We start from the raw sequence: 20,348 nt of genomic DNA, 5'->3' as shown, positions 1-20,348 counted from the left end.
AGGGTATCACGTCACACAGAACAACTGTGTACGTAGTAGGTTAAAAATGTTATGTATAGCTGGTGTCATCCCAGCCTCAGACAACGCAAAAGTTTTCTTTTGCAATCACCACCAAGATGTCCAGCAGTCCGTCCCAGTATGCATGCATATACAGATTCACCAGCATGATGTCATCAGGGAACATTTTTTCTCTCTAGTTAGCAGTCATGTTACTGGTTTGATAAAATGCTATTCTACAGCAGGTATCTTATGCAGCATTCATTAGTTAAGTTTAGTTTTGGAATGTTCGTCATGGTCACAATAAACAGCATCAACAGCTTACCATGTGCTACCAGCAGTGACAAAAGTGAATCCACTCATTAGTGTTATGAACTGGGATCAGCAAAATGCTATCTAGGACTTCACTGCTGCTAATCAAAGATGTAATGTTTTGTTTTCTATTTCTTGAGAAGGCCCACCGTAACAATGTACAAGTAATATGTTTTATGTCTTAAATTTCGTTACTTTCTTTAACTGGAAGCATTTTGGTATTTTAACCTACCTGACACTTATTTCTTACCTTTTATTCATGTCAGCCAGGCAGAGGCACATGAGTCAATCAGTCAGTTGTAAAACATACTTAATACATGTTGAATCTAGCAGATGTTTGGAGAAGCTGATTTTTTTTAAGATTGGGAATGAATCACACATAGATCAAGTACAACTACTTTTGTGTATTGTTTTATCTTTTTGTTAATCAGGTAAGTAGAATTATCCAAAATGGAATCTTTTCAAGCATGACACATGCAGTACTAAGTCAGTAGACTTTGAAATGTGTGTAAAATCAGCACAAGGTATCTAAATGCACCGAAGGAGGATAAAATAAATCAGCTAAATGTGAAGTTCAAAACAAATCTTCCAGACTGTATATGTAGTAATTAACAAATCTGAGTCTTGATGCAAACCAGATTTTGGAATATGTAGGTTCAGATAACAATGGTAGCAGTGCAGAACCAAGGCACACTAATAACTGAATAGGTGCTACACAACCACCCACAAAAGAGAATGCAGGAAACCATAAATATAATTTCGGGCTATAGTTAAATAAATTGATGGTGCTGTTTTTTTAACAACCATTGTCTCTTTTAAAAGTTAATTGGATGACTATTACTAGGTGTATATAGTTTTTTTGGCAGGATTATTTATAGTTCTGTGGAATACCCTGAATTTGTGGGATGAAAGTGCTTAACTACTTTGTTCATCATTGTATAACAAAACATCCATTTGGAGCCAAGATACCGTTTGTGGGTGGTTGTGCAGCACCTGTTTGGTTGTTAATATGTAAGTTCAGAACAGAATATTGAACAATTCACAGATCAACTCCATGGCTCTTGGAAGAGCATCATATTCCTTTTGCATGCCCTGAAGTTAATGCAAAAAGTATATATCTTCTATTTATTCCTTCTTGACCGTTATACCCCACTAACCTATTTGTATCTCCATCCTAGCCTGTAGCAGCTATTACCACCATTGTAAGAGTTGAATATTAATCGCTGTCATTCTAAACAGATCTTGTTTTTTTCCTGTAAGCACCTAACATACACTTGTACATCTTGTCATATATTCCAGAATGCAGTGCAAAAGTCCAGTGAGTTCAAGGGGAGGAACAGGAAACTGTGGCAACTCTGACACAGTCAATATAGGGGAGTGATAGGCCAGTGATGTGTATTGATGTAATTTGCTCGTGCTCCTCCAAAGAAACTGATGCTCCCGCTAGGTCCCCTAGTCTTAATGTGAACCAGAAAGCTTTGCTTATTTGTTATTAGATTTTTATAGTACATTGCTGGGGTTGTTTCTTTTATTATGTTGGAACCATTATACTTATCTTTGTCTCATTGTGGCTCTTGTTGTTATATTCAGGTCCCCTAGTCTCCACAAGATAATCTTAAGTGGACCATTTGCCGTGAAGCACATATCTTTTCCATCCCCCTGAGATGGGCAAGCCAAAAGCAGACACTCCTTGTCTACCCTCCATCCATTTTACAGTGCCTCCAGTACTAGGCTTCTGACAAAGGATGTTTGAGCTATGGAAAGGGTTTTATGCTTCATCCCTTTATAACATGGAGCTAGCTCACGGAAATTGTAAATTGTAGCCACCTCAAATTGCAGAATCTCTGTTTAAAAAAAATAGACTTTGTACACTTGCTATACTGTAAATTATGGTTAAATGAATCAAGAAACATTTAGAATCCAGCTTAGTTTTGGGTCTGTTCATTTAACTCTACATTATTTATTTCCTTGACTTATTTGGTGACTTTTGCTTAGGACTGAATTCCATTCTTCAGCATGTTGGTTCTGATGCAAAGTCCAAATCATCATCATCAGACCCCTTTTTTCCATTTTTCTACATGGGGTCGGGGTATCGTGTTAACTGTCGCCAACTCTCTGGATTCAGTGCCACACTCCTGCCTTCTTCAACACTCATGCCTGACTGTCACAGATCTTTTGTCACACAATCCATCACCTCTTTGCTGGATATCTTCGCTTCCTCTTACCGTCATCCTGTCTGTCCCAAATCTTCCTCATCAGATTGTCTTCTGCTTTTCTACACATTTGCCCAAACCACCATAGTCTGTTCTCTTTAATCTTTTCTGCAATTGGAGCTACTTTGGCTTCTGCTCTTATGCCCTCATTTCTTCGTCTGTCCCACAGTGTGCATCCTATCACCTTTCTCAGGCACTTCATTTCCATCACCTCTTTACCTGCTCCTCATTTACTGCCCAGGTTTCTGTACCATACAGTAGTACTGGTCATAGCACTGTCTTGTACACCTTACTTTTCAGCTTCTTTGCCATTCTTCTGTCATAGACTACAACTGATATGCCAGTTGGCTGCAGCCCCTCTGATTCTAGCTTTGACCTCTTCATTCAGACTACCCTTCTCCTCAACTACTCCTCTCAGATATTTGAAGCTGTTTACCTATTCCACTGTCTTCCATTCTGTCTCTAGTCTCAGCTTCTTCTGATTTCCCCAATTTGCTGCCATTACCACGTCTTGTCTGTGCTTAGTTTCATCCCATGTGCCTTCAGAGTTGCATTCCATTCTCCTATCCTTTGCTGAAGTTCTAGCTCAGAGTCTCCCTGTACTGCCACATCATCTGATACAGCGGCTTTGTTGATCCATTTTCCTCCAACCTGTTTGCTAATGTAGTCCATCACCAGTATGAGCAGCAGTGGCCTCAGAGCTGAACCCAATGGGAACCCAGCTGTGAGGCTGAACACTGTTTGTACTTGAGTCATTGGGTCCTTGTACATAGCCTGCACTAATTCTACCAATGTTTCTGGGACTTCAAATCACCACAGTACTGCCCAGATCAGTTTTCTCAGGACCTTGTCATATGCTTTCTCCAAGTCTAGGAATGCCCAGTTGGACTCTCTCCTCATCTCTAGCTTCTTCTCAAGTATCTGTCTCAATGCAAACATAGGGTCAATTGTGCTGCATCCTGATCTGAATCCAAACTGCTCATCTCCCATCTTACATTCTACTACTCTGCACATCCATTTATCAACCACCTTTTCCAGAACCTTCATGCAATGTGAGTTTGATGTTCTGTACTGCTCACAGTTGTGGAGGTCCCCTTTGTTCTTCTACACTGGCATGAGTATGCTTATTGTCCAGTCATCTGGGATACTCCTTTCTCTCCACACTGCTATTAGTACCCTCAGGAGCCATTTCTCCCCATCTCACCCAGCATCTTTGTCATATTTGCTGTGACCTCATCTGAGCCTGGTGCTTTCCCTGACTTCATCTTCCTTAGTGCTGTTCTTACTTATTTTAGGGTGGGCTCCTCTTCTTCTCTCATTGTAGTCTGTTTCTGGGGCAGAACAGCTTCTGTGGGGTTTTCTTCATTCAGAAGCTGCTGGAAATACTCCTTCCATCTGCCTTTGATGTCCTCTGGGCTGGTGAGCAGGTTGTTGCTTGCATTCCTTATGAAGGATGTCTGACTATCTTATTTATCTTTCTGTCTTTGCCTTGCAACCTGATATTTGTGCCCCTTACTGAGTCACTTTCCAGAGGTTGGTACAGTGCCTCCAATGCCCTATTATTTGCTATTGCAACTTCTTTCTTGGTTTCTTTGTTAGCCAGCCAGTAGTCCTTCCCAGCCTGGTCAGTCTTTTCTGTCTCCCACTTCTTCCTGCACTCCTTTTTTCTTTTGATGACTTCCTGGACTTCTGCATTCCACCACCAGCTTTCCTTATGTACCTTATTTCCATACCTGGCTCGGCCACATATCTTTTCTGTAGTCCTAACACGTACTGTTTTTAGGTGCTGCCATTCTTCAACTCCACCTATTTCCACCTCTTCTTAGGGTGCTAGAGCCCTGAGTAATTCCTTGAAATGTTGTACTTTTCTCTCCAGTCAACTTCCAGGTCTTCAACTTGGTCTCTATTGACCTTAGAGCCTTCTGTAACCACTGCTTGCAGCTAATTGTTGCAACTAGTGGTTTATGCTGTGGGCTGGCTGTTTTACTGGGGATGACTTTGCAATTGTGGATTCTGCCCCAGTACCTTTTCCTTACTAGGAGGAAGTCTACCTGAATTGCATGTTGATTACTCTTGTATGTGATCTTCTGTCTCTCTTTCTGAACCATGTGTTGGCTACTATCAAGCAATTTGCCAGACATAAGTCTAGAATGGCTTCTCCTTTATTCCTGTTGCCCCACCCATGTGGACCCAGGCAGTCCTCATATCCTGTTCTGTCTATCCAGATATGTGCATTCAAGTCACCCATTATCAACACCAATTCATGTTGTCCTGCTTTATCTAGTAGGTCCTGCAACTGCTGTCTGAATGCACTCTTTTTCTCACTATCACAACCCTGCTTTGGGGCATAGGCTGAGATTATGAATACTGCCCTATCATTACACTGGAGTCTGACTGCCATGAGTATGTCATTAATTCTGATGATATCCCTTACTGCCTTCTGAAGCCTCTCTCTCACCGCAATTCCTACTCCATTTTTAGCCTGCCCTCCACCTGAGTAGTAGACTCTGGATCCTAAGCCAAGTGGCTTTGCTGCACTGCCCTTCCATCTCATCAACTGGATACATGGGGATGTCCAGCCCCCTCCGTATCATCATGTCATCTACTTTCAAGCTGCATCCTGTCAGTGAATCTACATTAAGCGTAGCAATTCTCAATTCATGTTTGGCAGGTTGGTTTGTTTTACGTCCAGCTTTCACTCAACAGAACTACCCCAGGTAACCCAGGCTGGGCAACTAGACACTGGCCAGCCAATAGCTTATTGACTCAGGGCTGCTGGGCTTTATGGCTGGCACACACTGGCCAGTAGAGCACATATACCCCTCCCACTGTTAGCACGAGTCCCTGGCGTGGGTTTGAGTTGGCCAGGTCCTCAATCCATTTATCACCGGTAACTACCCATGCCCTTTTTTGGCGACATTAGTCAACATGTAGAGTCTGTGCTGCTGCCCAAAGTCTCTATTCATTGGTGAGTTTGAGATGGAAACACTCTGCATATTTTTCGGACATGGGAGAAACCCCATGGCGACACAGAGACCATGCAAACTCCAAACAGGCATTGGTTGGAGGGTCAGGATTGAACCTTATACCTTGTACATGGGAGGCAAAGACCTTAACCACTAAGCCATCTGGTTGCTCCAAAATGTTTACCTGTCAAGTGCTGTCAAGTGCAGCCTTAAAAGACTTAAGTTAGTTGTTCATGATTAAAAATTTGTTGAACTTGCTGAAGCCCACACGGTAAGGATTTATGCAATTTCCCTAACTGACCTAACATCTCTAGTGTAAATGGGGTGTCTTTTGAGATGGTTGTTGAATTGAAATACTATTATACAAGTCTTGATGTCAGGTTCTCTTACATAAATTCATATATATATATATATATATATATATATATATATATATATATATATATATATATTTGTTTTGCAGAATAAAAAGAAATCATAAAGAGACACTTTTCTGTCTGATTTAATTCTTCTTCCTTTCTCAGCCTCCTAAAAACACAGCAGTCCTTTGTAATTCTGATGGTAATTTTAATCCTTTCTCATTGCTACTTATACACCCTACATCCACTTGGATAATTCTGTTACCATACATCAAGTTGTTTATATTGTATACTTAAATATTTCCATATAATTTTAAAGTTCCATTTTCAATCCCAATGAAAATCTTAATGATTACCGTGCAACCTCATTCGTAATACTCCAACCATGTATAATCGAAGGGTATTTGTTCCATCCCAGACTTTTGTTAATTCCAGTTTGATCACACTTGGTAGATCCAGGAGTCTTCTGACAAAAGTACTTGTAACTTACTCCGAAATGTTGTTGTGGCTCTTGATGTTTATTGTTTATCAGTTTAATTCATAGTATTCTGGGAAAGCCTTATCTCCACAGATTTTTTTTTCTAAATCAAATTTTGGAGGGGGATAATATTTTGAAATTAATTTATTTGTTATATAAAAAGCCATCTGAGTAATAATTTCAGTTTAATTATATTAATTTGGCTATTAACTGAACATTTTAGATGAGTCTGATTGGAGTCATTGTTGAAAAAGGCTTTCTTGGGTACTCTGATTTGATATGGCTATATGCAGGCTAGATGATATATTAATTTTATGTGAGTTAACAATTTCAGAAATTAGATTTCCATTTATCTTGCAGTAAAATTTTTATCTGGACTTTAATTGATTGACTTTATATCCTACAATATTTTGCCATGTATCACACTTAATGGGTGATGTTTGTACACATTGGTATCACTGCTATGTAACTAATTCTTTGAATCTGTTTTCTTTCAAAATAAGCAAAGTGTTTCTGTTCTCTGTTTTTTGTCATGACTGATTTTTGCATTGAACTGAGCCAATATGGTTGATTAGGCTTAAAATGGCCTACAAGGGCAGTTAGCCTAGTACTTGCCTATGAACTGCTTTGATTTATGCATGAGAATGAATACTGATTGACAGATGTCCCCTTTGTTTCTCTGCTTTTCTGGGTGATCACTTTGTGTTTGTAAGTCATCCCTACTTTTGTCACTAATGCATCATGTTTATAAAACCATTCTGCCAAATACTGAACTATTTTCTGCTTCATATTTGCTCTGCCTTACTTTCAATTTTTCTTTTATATAAATAGTTAAATTCATTATAACTGCACATGTTCTTTATATTGAGAAGTGTGCAACTTTCTGTCTTTTCCTTTTTTCCTTCTGAATTTGGTTTCTTATAGTGTTCATGAGTATGTCTCATCTCATTTTGCCTAGAGTCTGAGCATCTTATATATTTTGCATACCAGTTGTACTGTTTTTCATATTTGCTTTATTTTTTATTCATGCAGTTTATTTATATTATGCAATTCAGTGTTGTTCCTGTAGCTTACCCATAAGCTGCCTTACGATGTCTGCATGGTTTACTTCTGGCAATTAATTATTAATTGGTAATAAATAAATAACAATCAAAGAAATAATTTCATCCATTTTCTCTGCATATGCTAAAGCTGATTAAACTACTTAGAATTAGTTTAGTTGACAAAGCTGGTTAAAATTCATTGGATGAATTATGTTAGTATTCCTTGAGAGTAACCATTTTATTTCATTTTTTTACTCACAACAGATGAATGTCATATCCATGGTCCTGGATATCCATCCCCTCTGGAGGCCATGAAAGGTGAGTAATTGAAACACTTAAACATTATTATTATTAATAATAATAATAATAATAATAATAATAATGATAATGATGATGATGATGATGATAATAATAGTAATAATATAAAAATGTGTTAGGGTAGAAAAGGTTTCTTAACTATTTATCTCCACATGCAAGAGTATTATGGGGTTTCATTAACTAACTGCTATCTAGATCACTTTTAAATGAAAGGTCTTGTATCACAAAGTGCATGTTGGTGTGCTTGTTTTTTGAGATGCCTGCCTTTAAAACATCTTGACAATGAAAAGCATAAGATTAGTAGAGTTTTTTGTACTGTTTTTACATGGAGTTTCCTTGTGGCTGTAGTTCTGGATGACAGAGAAAGAGATTAGAAAGGCAAACACTGTCACTTAAGAATGACATAGAAGTTGTAAATGTATTGAGAAGATTTTTATTGTTGTACAAAGCAATTTTCAATAGTGAGAGATTAAATGTTAAATGGCTGAGGTGGATTCCATGATGTCCTTCATGGATGCATCTGCAGTCATAACAACTGGGTTGTCCTGTCGTCAGGCAGCCCTTCAGTCGGCCGGATTCCAAAGTCCGAGTCCGGCTTCGGCTGATGTCGCACTTCACCCGACGTCATCACTGTTGGTCTTCGGGTATAAAGGCATCAGCCGACGCCATTTTCCTCAGTCTTTCTTGCCGCGTGGTGCCCGAAGCAGAAGCTGTTCGCAAGTGCCGGTCGGTCGGATCCAGAGATTACTTCTACCAAATACTACTTCGAAGACTTCTAAAGCTAAGTACCCTGTTGGGGACTCTTTCTTGCCTCAGCCGATGTCAGAAAAAGTTAATAATTGTTTAACCTGTGGGAAACAAATACCTCATAAAGATTTCCACTCTTATTGTCTGCCTTGTTTAGGCCCAGCCCACGACGTAGCAGCCTGTTCGGCCTGTGCTTCTTTCAACCGATGAACGCTTAGGCGTCGGTCGGAGTTTGCAGAACAGTTTTTCGGTTCTGATTTTGCGTACATTATGCCGTCGGATCCTCCGACTACCCAATCTGCCAAAAAACGCAAAGATAAAGACCGACACTCGCGGTCCGCGGTTTCGCCGAAACCATGGTTAAGCAAACCGCGAGTGTCTCGGTTTCGGCCGAAACCGAGAAAACTGATCAAAGTACAGCTGAAACTATCTCTACAACTGAGGCCCCTGCTACCACTCTTGAATCGGCCTCAGAAATTTTATCCACTACGGTGGTTGCCACTGACTTATCAGACACCATTCCCTTGGATGTCTCTACCCCAGCACGTGGTGCTGCTAGGCCTCCAGCAGCCATGTCCATTAAGGCCTTCGCCAGGGCTAAAGCAGCCAAGACTACTAAAACAGTGCCTGTTAAACCACCTACAACCAGGCCCTCTTCTAGTTCTCAAATGCTTACTTTGGCAGAAGATTTAATTTCATTAATTAGAGGATCTCAATCTCACCCAGACAGGGCCTCTCAGCCCCCAGAGAAGAGACCTAGGGCAGAGCCCCCTGAGCCAGTGTCCTCTGATGATTCTGCTGATGAATCAGACATAACTGACCAGCCAGAGGCTCCTTTCTCCAATTTTGAAGATTCTGATGCTGAAGAATCCATTCCAGCTGCTTCCCCACCAGAAGAATTCTCCTTTGGGGAAACCTTACATGCCATGCGAGAGCAGTTCCAATGGCAGCAACAGGATTTTTCAGACTCCAGAAAAAGACTTAGGACCTTTCTGCACCTTCCACAGCACAGGCCCTTAGCTATACCCCCTGTTCTCTCTGTGGTGGATGATGCTTTCAATGATGTCTGCTCCGCTCCAGATTCTTTACCCCCAGCCCCTGCCAAACCAGACAGATTTTACAGGGTGCCAGATACTCATCACCACCTTTACAAGGCCCCTCTTGCAGACCCGGAAACTCTATCCCAGGGGCCCAAGGCAGTAGCCGGGACCATAGCTAAAAACCCTATTCCTTCTGAAAGGGAAGGAAGCTCATTAGACAGATGTGGTAAAAGGTCTACACTTCAGCTACTCTTTCAGCTAGAGCTTTAAACTGTCAGTTTCACATGATACAATACCAAGAGTTTATGCTTGATCAGTTAACTAAAAAGCTAACCACTGATGAATCTCTTGATAAGAAATATGTATTAGAAATGGTAAATAACATACAACAGGTTAGTAACCATTCCTTAAAATGTGGCTATGATGCACTGGAGGCTTCATTTAGATCAGCCATGACTGGCACAGTGATAAGAAGGCATGCATGGCTAAAGGAGCAAGCTTTACCGGATCATGTTAAAGCTAAGTTGCTAGATGCTCCTATGGATAAGACAAGTTTGTTTGGTACACCTGCCCAGCAGGTTATGAAGAAAATGGAAGAAAAGGCAAAATCTGTTCAAACGGTTAAAGATTTCTTGCAGGTTCAACCCCCAAGGTTTAGCAGGAACTGGCCTGCCAAAAATTGGTCCTTTCCTGACTCCACAAGATCTCACAGGGGCAGGAATAGACGTTCCAGAGGCAGAAACCAATACAGAGGAGGTGCCTACAGAGGACGACAGTGGCAAGGTAACAACAGAGGCACAGACACAGCCACTGCCACTACATCAACACAACCACAGTGACTTAACCCTAAATCCGCCTACCAGGGAACAAATAGCAGCTCCTCTAGGCGGAAAGTTAACCTTATTTTCAAAGAACTGGCACTACATAACAAAAGACAAGTGGATTTTACAAACCATAGATCAAGGTTACCGGTTCCACTTCCACACTTTACCAGTCAAAAGAGGAATGCCAAATCTACCTCCAAATCAAAAACAGAGGCTCTACAACAGATAATGGAGTTAGCAAACATGAGAGCTGTGGAAAGAGTGCCAACAGCAGAGCAAGGAAAGGGTTCTACTCCAGATTATTCCTAGTTCCAAGAAAGGAAAAAGTTGGAGACCAATTCTCGACCTGTCCACCTTAAATACATACATCATTGTCCCAAAATTCAAAATGCTGACCCTACAGCAACTTCTTCCCATGCTGGGCAAGGAGTGTTGGCTGGTAACTCTAGATCTCAAGGAGGCATACCTGCACGTCCCCATTCGACCAATCTGCAGAAGATACCTCAGATTTCTTGCAGGATCAGAGCACTATCAATTCTCAGCATTGCCCTTTGGCTTATCTACTGCGCCCAGAGTATTCACAAAATGCCTGGCATCAGTAATCGCCATTGCAGACTAAAGGAAATTCAAATTTACCCATACCTGGACGACTGCCTGCTACAAGGGGACAACAAAAGCAAGCTGACAACAGATTTACAAAGGGTCATTTACTTGCTACAAGCACTGGGATACACAGTCAATTTACAAAAGTCAAGGCTGATACCATCCCAAACAAGGACATTCTTGGGCGAATTGGACACAGTAAAACAAATGGCATTCCTAACTACAGAAAAACAAAAAGAACTCCCTCTTTACTTCTTGGCACTAACAAAACTGAACAAGTTAACAGCAAGAAAAGTACTGCAGGCCTTGGACTTCATGGCATCATGCATAATCTTGGTCCCATTTGCCAGACTACATATGAGAAAACTACAGTGGTACCTAAAGAATTTATGGTCCCAACACAGACACAGCCTAGAAACAGAAATCCCACTAATTCCATGCTTAAAACAGGAGTTCCCATGGTGGGCTCAGGCATGCCAGTCAAACCCAGGCCTACCCTTTCGCAGATGTCAAGCAAGCCAGACCATCACAACAGGCGCTTCAGACCTGGGATGGGGGCCCACATGCTGGACAAATGCGTGCAAGGATTGTGGACACAGGATCAACTTCACCTGCACATCAACCTAAAAGAAATGCTGGCAGTAAAACTGGCAATCCAAAAGTTCAGACCATTTCTCAAAGAGGGCCAGTTGATGATAAGGACAGACAACACCACAGTCATGTGGTACATCAACAAACAGGGAGGCACTCATTCATACCCCCTATGCAGAATGACTTTGGAGCTGTGGACCCTGGCACTCCGCTACAACATCCAGTTACAGGCAATATTTGTACCGGGAAAAGAAAATACTCTAGCAGACATATTAAGCAGAACCACATCGGATGCCCACGAATAGAAGCTGCACCCGGACATCTTCAAGACCATCTCAAAGAAATGGGGAATGCCTCAGATAGATCTATTCGCATCACCTCTCAATCACCAGCTCAAAAATTCTGCACAAGGACATTCCACCCACTAGCATGGAAAGTGGATTCGCTCTCCTTCAGCTGGAAAGGCCTAACAGCATATGCATTCCCACCTCTTCCCTTGATACACAAAGTACTACTAAAAATCAAGGAAGAACGTCCAAGGATAATCCTGATAGCTCCAAACTGGCCAAGACAACACTGGTACCCACTGCTGAGGAGCATGTCTCGGAACAATATGTGGCCAATACCCCTGATGCCTTTGATGTTAACCCAGAACAACTACAGCATCATACATCCAAACCTAAAACGCGTTGCAACTGACTGCATGGAACATCACATAGCAGCAGCTAATCCAGAACTTTCCCAAAGAGTTAAAGACATTATTCTTGAAGCACGCAGACCTTCAACAAGAAGGAACTATGCTGGAAAATGGAAAAGGTTTGTCATTTGGAGTACTGAAAGAGGAAAAGATGTGTCAAACATAGATATGCCTAACATTCTGGAGTATCTGGCGAACTTCTTCATTCAGGCCTGTCCTACTCCTCCATCAAGATACATGCATCAGCTATTTCAGCAGAATACAGCTTTGATCCACCTGTTTTTTCGCACCCTTTGCTCAGGCAGTTCCTCAGAGGAATCAAGAATGTAAAACCTCCAAGGAAACCACCATTATTGTTTATCAGTTTAATTCATAGTATTCTGGGAAAGCCTTATCTCCACAGATTTTTTTCTAAATCAAATTTTGGAGGGGGATAATATTTTGAAATTAATTTATTTGTTATATAAAAAGCCACCTGAGTAATAATTTCAGTTTAATTATATTAATTTGGCTATTAACTGAACATTTTAGATGAGTCTGATTGGAGTCATTGTTGAAAAAGGCTTTCTTGGGTACTCTGATTTGATATGGCTATATGCAGGCTAGATGATATATTAATTTTATGTGAGTTAACGATTTCAGAAATTAGATTTCCATTTACCTTGCAGTAAAATTTTTATCTGGACTTTAATTGATTGACTTTATATCCTACAATATTTTGCCATGTATCACACTTAATGGGTGATGTTTGTACACATTGGTATCACTGCTATGTAACTAATTCTTTGAATCTGTTTTCTTTCAAAATAAGCAAAATGTTTCTGTTCTCTGTTTTTTGTCATGACTGATTTTTGCATTGAACTGAGCCAATATGGTTGATTAGGCTTAAAATGGCCTACAAGGGCAGTTAGCCTAGTACTTGCCTATGAACTGCTTTGATTTATGCATGAGAATGAATACTGATTGACAGATGTCCCCTTTGTTTCTCTGCTTTTCTGGGTGATCACTTTGTGTTTGTAAGTCATCCCTACTTTTGTCACTAATGCATCATGTTTATAAAACCATTCTGCCAAATACTGAACTATTTTCTGCTTCATATTTGCTCTGCCTTACTTTCAATTTTTCTTTTATATAAATAGTTAAATTCATTATAACTGCACATGTTCTTTATATTGAGAAGTGTGCAACTTTCTGTCTTTTCCTTTTTTCCTTCTGAATTTGGTTTCTTATAGTGTTCATGAGTATGTCTCATCTCATTTTGCCTAGAGTCTGAGCATCTTATATATTTTGCATACCAGTTGTACTGTTTTTCATATTTGCTTTATTTTTTATTCATGCAGTTTATTTATATTATGCAATTCAGTGTTGTTCCTGTAGCTTACCCCTAAGCTGCCTTACGATGTCTGCATGGTTTACTTCTGGCAATTAATTATTAATTGGTAATAAATAAATAACAATCAAAGAAATAATTTCATCCATTTTCTCTGCATATGCTAAAGCTGATTAAACTACTTAGAATTAGTTTAGTTGACAAAGCTGGTTAAAATTCATTGGATGAATTATGTTAGTATTCCTTGAGAGTAACCATTTTATTTCATTTTTTTACTCACAACAGATAAATGTCATATCCATGGTCCTGGATATCCATCCCCTCTGGAGGCCATGAAAGGTGAGTAACTGAAACACTTAAACATTATTATTATTATTATTATTATTATTATTATTATTATTATTAATAATAATAATGATAATAATAGTAATAATATAAAAATGTGTTAGGGTAGAAAATGTTTCTTAACTATTTATCTCCACATGCAAGAGTATTATGGGGTTTCATTAACTAACTGCTATCTAGATCACTTTTAAATGAAAGGTCTTGTATCACAAAGTGCATGTTGGTGTGCTTGTTTTTTGAGATGCCTGCCTTTAAAACATATTGACAACGAAAAGCATAAGATTAGTAGAGAGTTTTTTGTACTGTTTTTACATGGAGTTTCCTTGTGGCTGTAGTTCTGGATGACAGAGAAAGAGATTAGAAAGGCAAACACTGTCACTTAAGAATGACATAGAAGTTGTAAATGTATTGAGAAGATTTTTATTGTTGTACAAAGCAATTTTCAATAGTGAGAGATTAAATGTTAAATGGCTGAGGTGGATTCCATGTTCTGTCTTTTGTAGCTAATCTGATAGTTCATAAATAATTTATATTTATACTGTTTGTTAATGCAATTTCATAATAGTTGATTTAAGAGCGTCCAAAAAAAGTGTTCACAATGACGTCACTGGATCCTTGTACATACTTTTTCACTAATTCTACCAATGCATCTACAACTTCAAACCATCCCAGGGTTGCCCATGCCAGCTTTCTTAGAAGCTTTTTAAATGCTTTCTCCAAGTCTAGGAATGCTCATTTGGACTCTTTCCTCATCTCTGCTGTCTTCTCCATTATCTGTATCACTGCAAACATTGGATCGGTTGTGCTGCATCCTGACCTGTACTACTCTACAACCTTTTTTGTTTAGCTCTGTCAAGTATAGATCATGCCTTCTTAATCTTAGCTTCTTTGAAAAAGTCACAAAAGCCACTGATGAAGGATTTCCATTTTGTAATAAAATTCCACTCTCTGGCATCATAAACTAACCAAATTAAATGTCAACCCATTTGTAGCAAATGGAAAATACTTAAAAGAAATGGAGTTGTCTTCATAAATGAAATAGCAACTTGTGGTATCACTCAAAGTTCTGTTCTAGGTCTTCTTCTGTTTGGAGTCTCTTTCTCTAAAGCAATCAAATGCAGATTTGGATAACTAAATTTGCTGATGACCACAAGCTAAGAATTATCCTACCCCCCTTAGACTACAAAAGGACCTTGCTCACACTAATAACTGGTTCTGTAATTATGGTCTATTCCAAAATGCAAAGAAATGCATTAACGTTATATTTGGTTATTATTTATTAGATGAACAAGTGAGCTGTATAAACTGGGTCTACTTCACTTTGTCAAAAACACAAATTATTGCATACCTGTTTCTCAAACCCTATTTGTCAATGCCTCAGTCCATCAAATGTGGATTTAAACGAAATTTTTCTCAGGGGAAGAAACGCTTGACAAACATTTAAAACCCACCCAGGTGGGGGGGGTGTAGCCTCCCCAATTAAATATACCGGCTCCAAGATGGCACTGCAGTGTGGAAAAGGGCAAATTCTCAATGATGGCCCACTGTTTCTTTTCCCTGGGAAATTTTTCACTTAAATACACATTTGATAGACTGAGGCTTTGATGAATAGGGTTCGACAAAAAGGTATTCAATGATTAGGATTTTCGACAGAGAAGTAGACCTATGCAAATATACAGAGTATCAGATAATTGGAATTCACATTAAGACTGCCACCATGATCTTGAATTTATGAACTTACAAAGGCTGATTTAAGAACAGCTTGTTTATCTCCAGTATTGTCAGAAAATCCCTCTTTTTATTTATTTTATTGATTGAGATTTGTTTACTGGTTAAGTTTGACTGGGCACAGGTGTCCTTTTTCATTGGGAGTCTGAGGAGAAAAGCTCTAAGGTATCATATATATATATATATATATATATATATATATATATATATATATATATATATATAAAATGCAATCAACATTTACAGCAGCAAATTTTATTATGCATTTTCAATGAACACATAGCATAATAATCAATATAGTACAATTTGTATTTATATTCATAAGCATTAATAAACAAGCATTGTATTGAAAATTTACAGATAGAAGAGTGGTGTATAAGATAGAAAGGACTAATTTAAGAAATACCTTAGAGTGAGGTATTGGAGGGGATAAGCATGTTTAAGAGTTAATAGAGAAGTAGCGATATAATAATGATTTTGTTGTGCTAATTAGAAGTAGGTATAGTAGTTTAAGCAGTAGAAGGGGATAAGCAGGCTAAGTGATTTAGTGCTTTAAAGGGGGGAGATATATGAAAGGTGATGAAGGGTGTTAGGAGAGCTATGCCCCAAGAGCAGGGACAAAGACAGGAGGCAGAGAAGACGATTTTTAGCAATGGTTTCGAAATATTTAATCTGCTGTGGGGTCTTGTACAGATCCCAATCTATCCTAATTCCCATTTACTCTGCTTTTATTCATCCATCCTAAAATGCAATGCCCATTTAGTATATATATCTCTAAGTAACTGTCCCAGTTAGAAAGAGACAGTGTTTTTTATAGCAAAGAGAATTCAAGGATTAAAAACACTCTTATTCGGGTAGACTGTGTGCTGGTTGGTGATTCATCAGTTCCAAAAATCATGCAAGACATGATCCTTGTCCCTAAAAAAAAAAAAACAACTTCTGCTTATTACCCACAAACTTTGCCAGTGGTTCAAGCTTAGAACTTGCCATTGCTACAAAAGGACTAAGGGGGGGATTATTCAAATCTTTATGCACTTCAGGTATACCAAAAAATGAAGGAATAATATTTTTTATACTTAGAAAATTAAATTCTTTCTCCGTTATGTCACCAGAAAGAAATACATTGTAAAGAAGTGTATCAAGCTATGGAACAACTTGTTACCACTCCCACAAGAGGGGACCTGATCATCACCAACATGGGGACTCTATGTTCCAGACCAGAAGTGTATCCCTCACTGGTAAGATCAAACCATAAACTAATCTCACTGGATATTCACATCCCGACCCCACCCCCTGCCCAGAAAACCACAGTGAAAAGCTTCTCTAAAGCAAATTTCACACTCCTCAAAACCGAGGTGGAATCCTTCAAAGCCCCCCGGGCCTGTGGAAAATACGGCCCAGACCACAGAATCCTTTATAAACGCATTCTATGAACACCTTCAGGAATGCATGGATCATGCGATCCCAAATAAAACCAAGACCCAATCCTCCAAAGGCAGACGTCCTGTCTGGTGGACCCCAGCCATAAACAAACTATACAATAGAAGGAGGAAGCTAGTAAATGATAGAGCAAAATCCCAAAAAGGGAAGGCATCACTGATCAGTATTAGCAAAAAAATTACGGGCACTCATAAAATTGTCTAAGGCCAGCTTCGAGAGAAAAATTGCACAGGACATTAAGGATAATCACAAGGCTTTCTTTAGTTATGTTAGGAACCTGGGTGGTAATTCCCAGATATGCTCAGAATTAGTCCAAAATGACAAAAAATACACTGAACCCACAGACATTGCCAACATCCTAGCTGACAGGTTCAGTGCAAACTCCCACCAAAAGGGCAAATATCTATCCCAGCAGAGTGCTGCCCCTGACATCTCAGATGCTCAGGTAAGAGCCACCTCTCCAAAGCAAAAACACAGCATCAATGGGACCAGGCGGTGTCCCGGCTGCGTCCTACATGAACTCCAAGAAGAGCTAAACCCAAACATAAAACTACTGTTCAATCTCAGCCTTACTACAGGATATGTGCCCAAAGAGTGGCGTACAGCAACAGTGGTCCCACTCCATAAAGGTGGTGCCTCAACGGATCCTGGAAACTATCGCCCCATAAGCCTGACTAGCTTGGTCTGCAAAGCTATGGAAAGGATCATCATGGACCTCATAAATAAAGATATTGGGGACCTACAGACACTGGATCCTACCCAGTTCAGCTTTGTTAAGGGCAGATCCTACCTCTTAAACCTGGTTGATTTCTTTGAAACAGTCACCAAGGCCATTGACGAGGGGAAGGTGGTCCACACAGCCTACCTGGACCTCGCAAAAGCCTTCGATACAATACCCCACTCGGGCATTATAGATAAGCTCACCAGCTTAAATATAAACCCTATGTCACTAGATGGATTGCAAACTGGCTCAAGGACAGAACCCACATGGTTAGAATTGCTGGAGCCATGTCAGACTCCAAACCAGTTATAAGTGGTGTCCCACAAGGCTCAGTCCTGGGACCTCTCTTGTTCGGTATATATTTCTCAGAGGTACAGGCCAACACGGAAGGACTGTGGCTGACCAAGTTCGCAGATGACTGCAAACTGGGCGCCATAATCGACTCTCCAGCCGACACAAGCATCCTCCAAAAGGGCCTCTTAGAAACAGACAACTGGTGACAGAGCCATGGCCTCAAGCTAAATGCCAAAAAGTGTATAGTCATCCCCTTTGGCAAAAACAAAGTGCCCACAAATTACCACATAGGTGGTAATCCATTAAGTACAGAAGAAGTTATTAGGGACCTGGGGACCCAAGTTGATAGCAATCTCTCATTTGACAACCACGTGGCCAAAGTGGTTATAAAAACATTTTATATAGCCCACCTAATCATGAAGGGATTCACATCTAGATAAGGGGAGGTCATCTTACCTCGTTACTCATCCCTCATCAGGCCCATAATTGAGTACAATGCCCCTTTTGGGATGTACCTTACCAGACACCTGCAGCAACTGGAAAGACCCCAAAAGTTCCTCACCAAGAGGATCAAAGGGCTCAAACAGATGCCATATGCTGCCCGGTTAAAGAAACTCCAGCTCTACTCAGTGGCATACCGCCTGTTCAGAGGCGATCTGTGCCTGACGTATAAAGCCATGTCCAACCCGGAATTAATGGACATGCTGCACCTCAGAAAATCCAAATCCCATTGAGCTACGCGCTCGAGAGACTTGGATCTCAGCACTGAAATAAATAGGACATGCTGGAGGGACAGATTCATAACCCAGAGGCTCCCTTCACTCTGGAATAAAATCCCAGTCCAGGTTAGGCAGAGTCCCTCATTGACTCTCTTCAAGAGGAATCTTGATGAGTGGATGGGAGATCGTAGGTTTACCCCGGGTATCACTTCTGTGTCACTGTTAGACAGAGGCACAGTATACTAACCTCGAAAAAGGGCATAGCAAAATAAATTTAAAATGGGTGGCGAAAGCCAAACACATTCTGGCTAGGCTTATAAATGCCCTAGGGCAGATAGCCTAGTATGAACCTATGAACCTAATAACATTAAATTCAATGTTAATCTCATACTTTGAAACAACTCTGTAAGTGCCACCATCCAAAAGAATATCTAAAAGGTTTTGTACATAAATAATTGTATCCATGAGTACAACTGCCCCTCCCTTATCTAGCCTCATAATATGCACCTTGTGGTTGGGCATAAGATCATTGAGCAGTTTATTCTCTTCAATCATTAAGTTGTAAAATCTAAGCTTATTAGATGAATCTAAGCTATCTAAATCAGCTTAACACAGTAATACAAAATAATTCAAAATCAGATTAGTGGGGGGTTGAAAAGTGCTCCTATGTTGAAGGCTGGAAATCAAATCATCATCAACCACATCATCCTCGTATAATAATTGTAAATTGTTTTTCCTCAGAAACAACCATAATTCTATAAGTAAGTCTACAATATTAGTTTTCTGTGCAGGCACAAATGCAAAACCCTTGCAAAATGAATTGGCATACATGTCTGTCACTTGTTTGTCACTATAATTAAACATTTTTAAATTGTCAAAAATATTAACAATATCTTTCAGCATTGTCGCCAAATCATTCACTTTCCTCTCTCTCTGTCATCTTGTTTGTATTCTGACCCTGTTTCTATTGGTGGCAAGTTTCTGAAGATTCCATGGCACTGTGTTTCCTCCCTTCTAAACATTTGGAGTGTCTTAAAGGAGGATACTCAAAATAATTGTTAGTATTGATTCATGTACCTTGATCTAAAACTCAGGACTCATTCTAAACATGGGAATGGTCACTAAAAACGCTTTGTCCTTACCACACTTTTTCATACCATCAAAAGCCTTTTTGTTTGGCAAAGAATAAGCATGCCCCACATCATAGTTTTTTTCAGTCACGTAATCGTTTTCTACATTTTCTTTCATGAATGGTCTTAGATTTGTCATCAGTTTTGTTAAAAATAATATTAAACTTAACATGAACATTATTAAATAATAAATCTATAGTAATAGATTCCTCCTGTGACTTAATCTCAAGGGTTAACTTACCCATAATTCTTCTGTTCTGTCACATAAGGACAGACATTAACTCAAACCCAGTCCAGTTGAAAACATCACCCAAATCCTGGTGCACAACAGAACCCTTCATGACATCATTCGCAACATACAAATTCTCAAACATTTTGTGATTCTTTTATTTTTATTGCTGTCATGAAGAAATGCATTGTCAAGTTGCAAAGACTTAAAATTTCCCAAGTTCC

At 39.6% G+C, this 20,348-nt stretch overlaps 1 protein-coding gene across 2 annotated transcripts in view; it reads left to right on the top strand.

Moving 5' to 3' along the window:
- Positions 1-20,348, top strand: part of SELENBP1 (selenium binding protein 1) — a 376,594-nt gene that overhangs the window by 144,297 nt on the left and 211,949 nt on the right. The window contains exon 3 of one of the 2 annotated variants that reach the window (XM_044080630.1): positions 13,804-13,857. In XM_044080630.1, the coding sequence (XP_043936565.1) occupies positions 13,804-13,857 (54 nt within the window). Of the gene's footprint in view, positions 1-7,632; positions 7,687-13,803; positions 13,858-20,348 lie in introns of both variants that reach the window. The other variant, XM_044080631.1, reaches the window with a different exon arrangement.

Source organism: Protopterus annectens, chromosome 8.part0, assembly GCF_019279795.1.
Source record: "Protopterus annectens isolate FY-2018-M chromosome 8.part0, PAN1.0, whole genome shotgun sequence".
Classification (NCBI taxonomy): Eukaryota; Metazoa; Chordata; order Ceratodontiformes; family Protopteridae; genus Protopterus; species Protopterus annectens.
The sequence above is the reverse complement of the archived record's forward strand: the minus strand, read 5'-3'. Positions and strand labels throughout refer to the sequence as shown.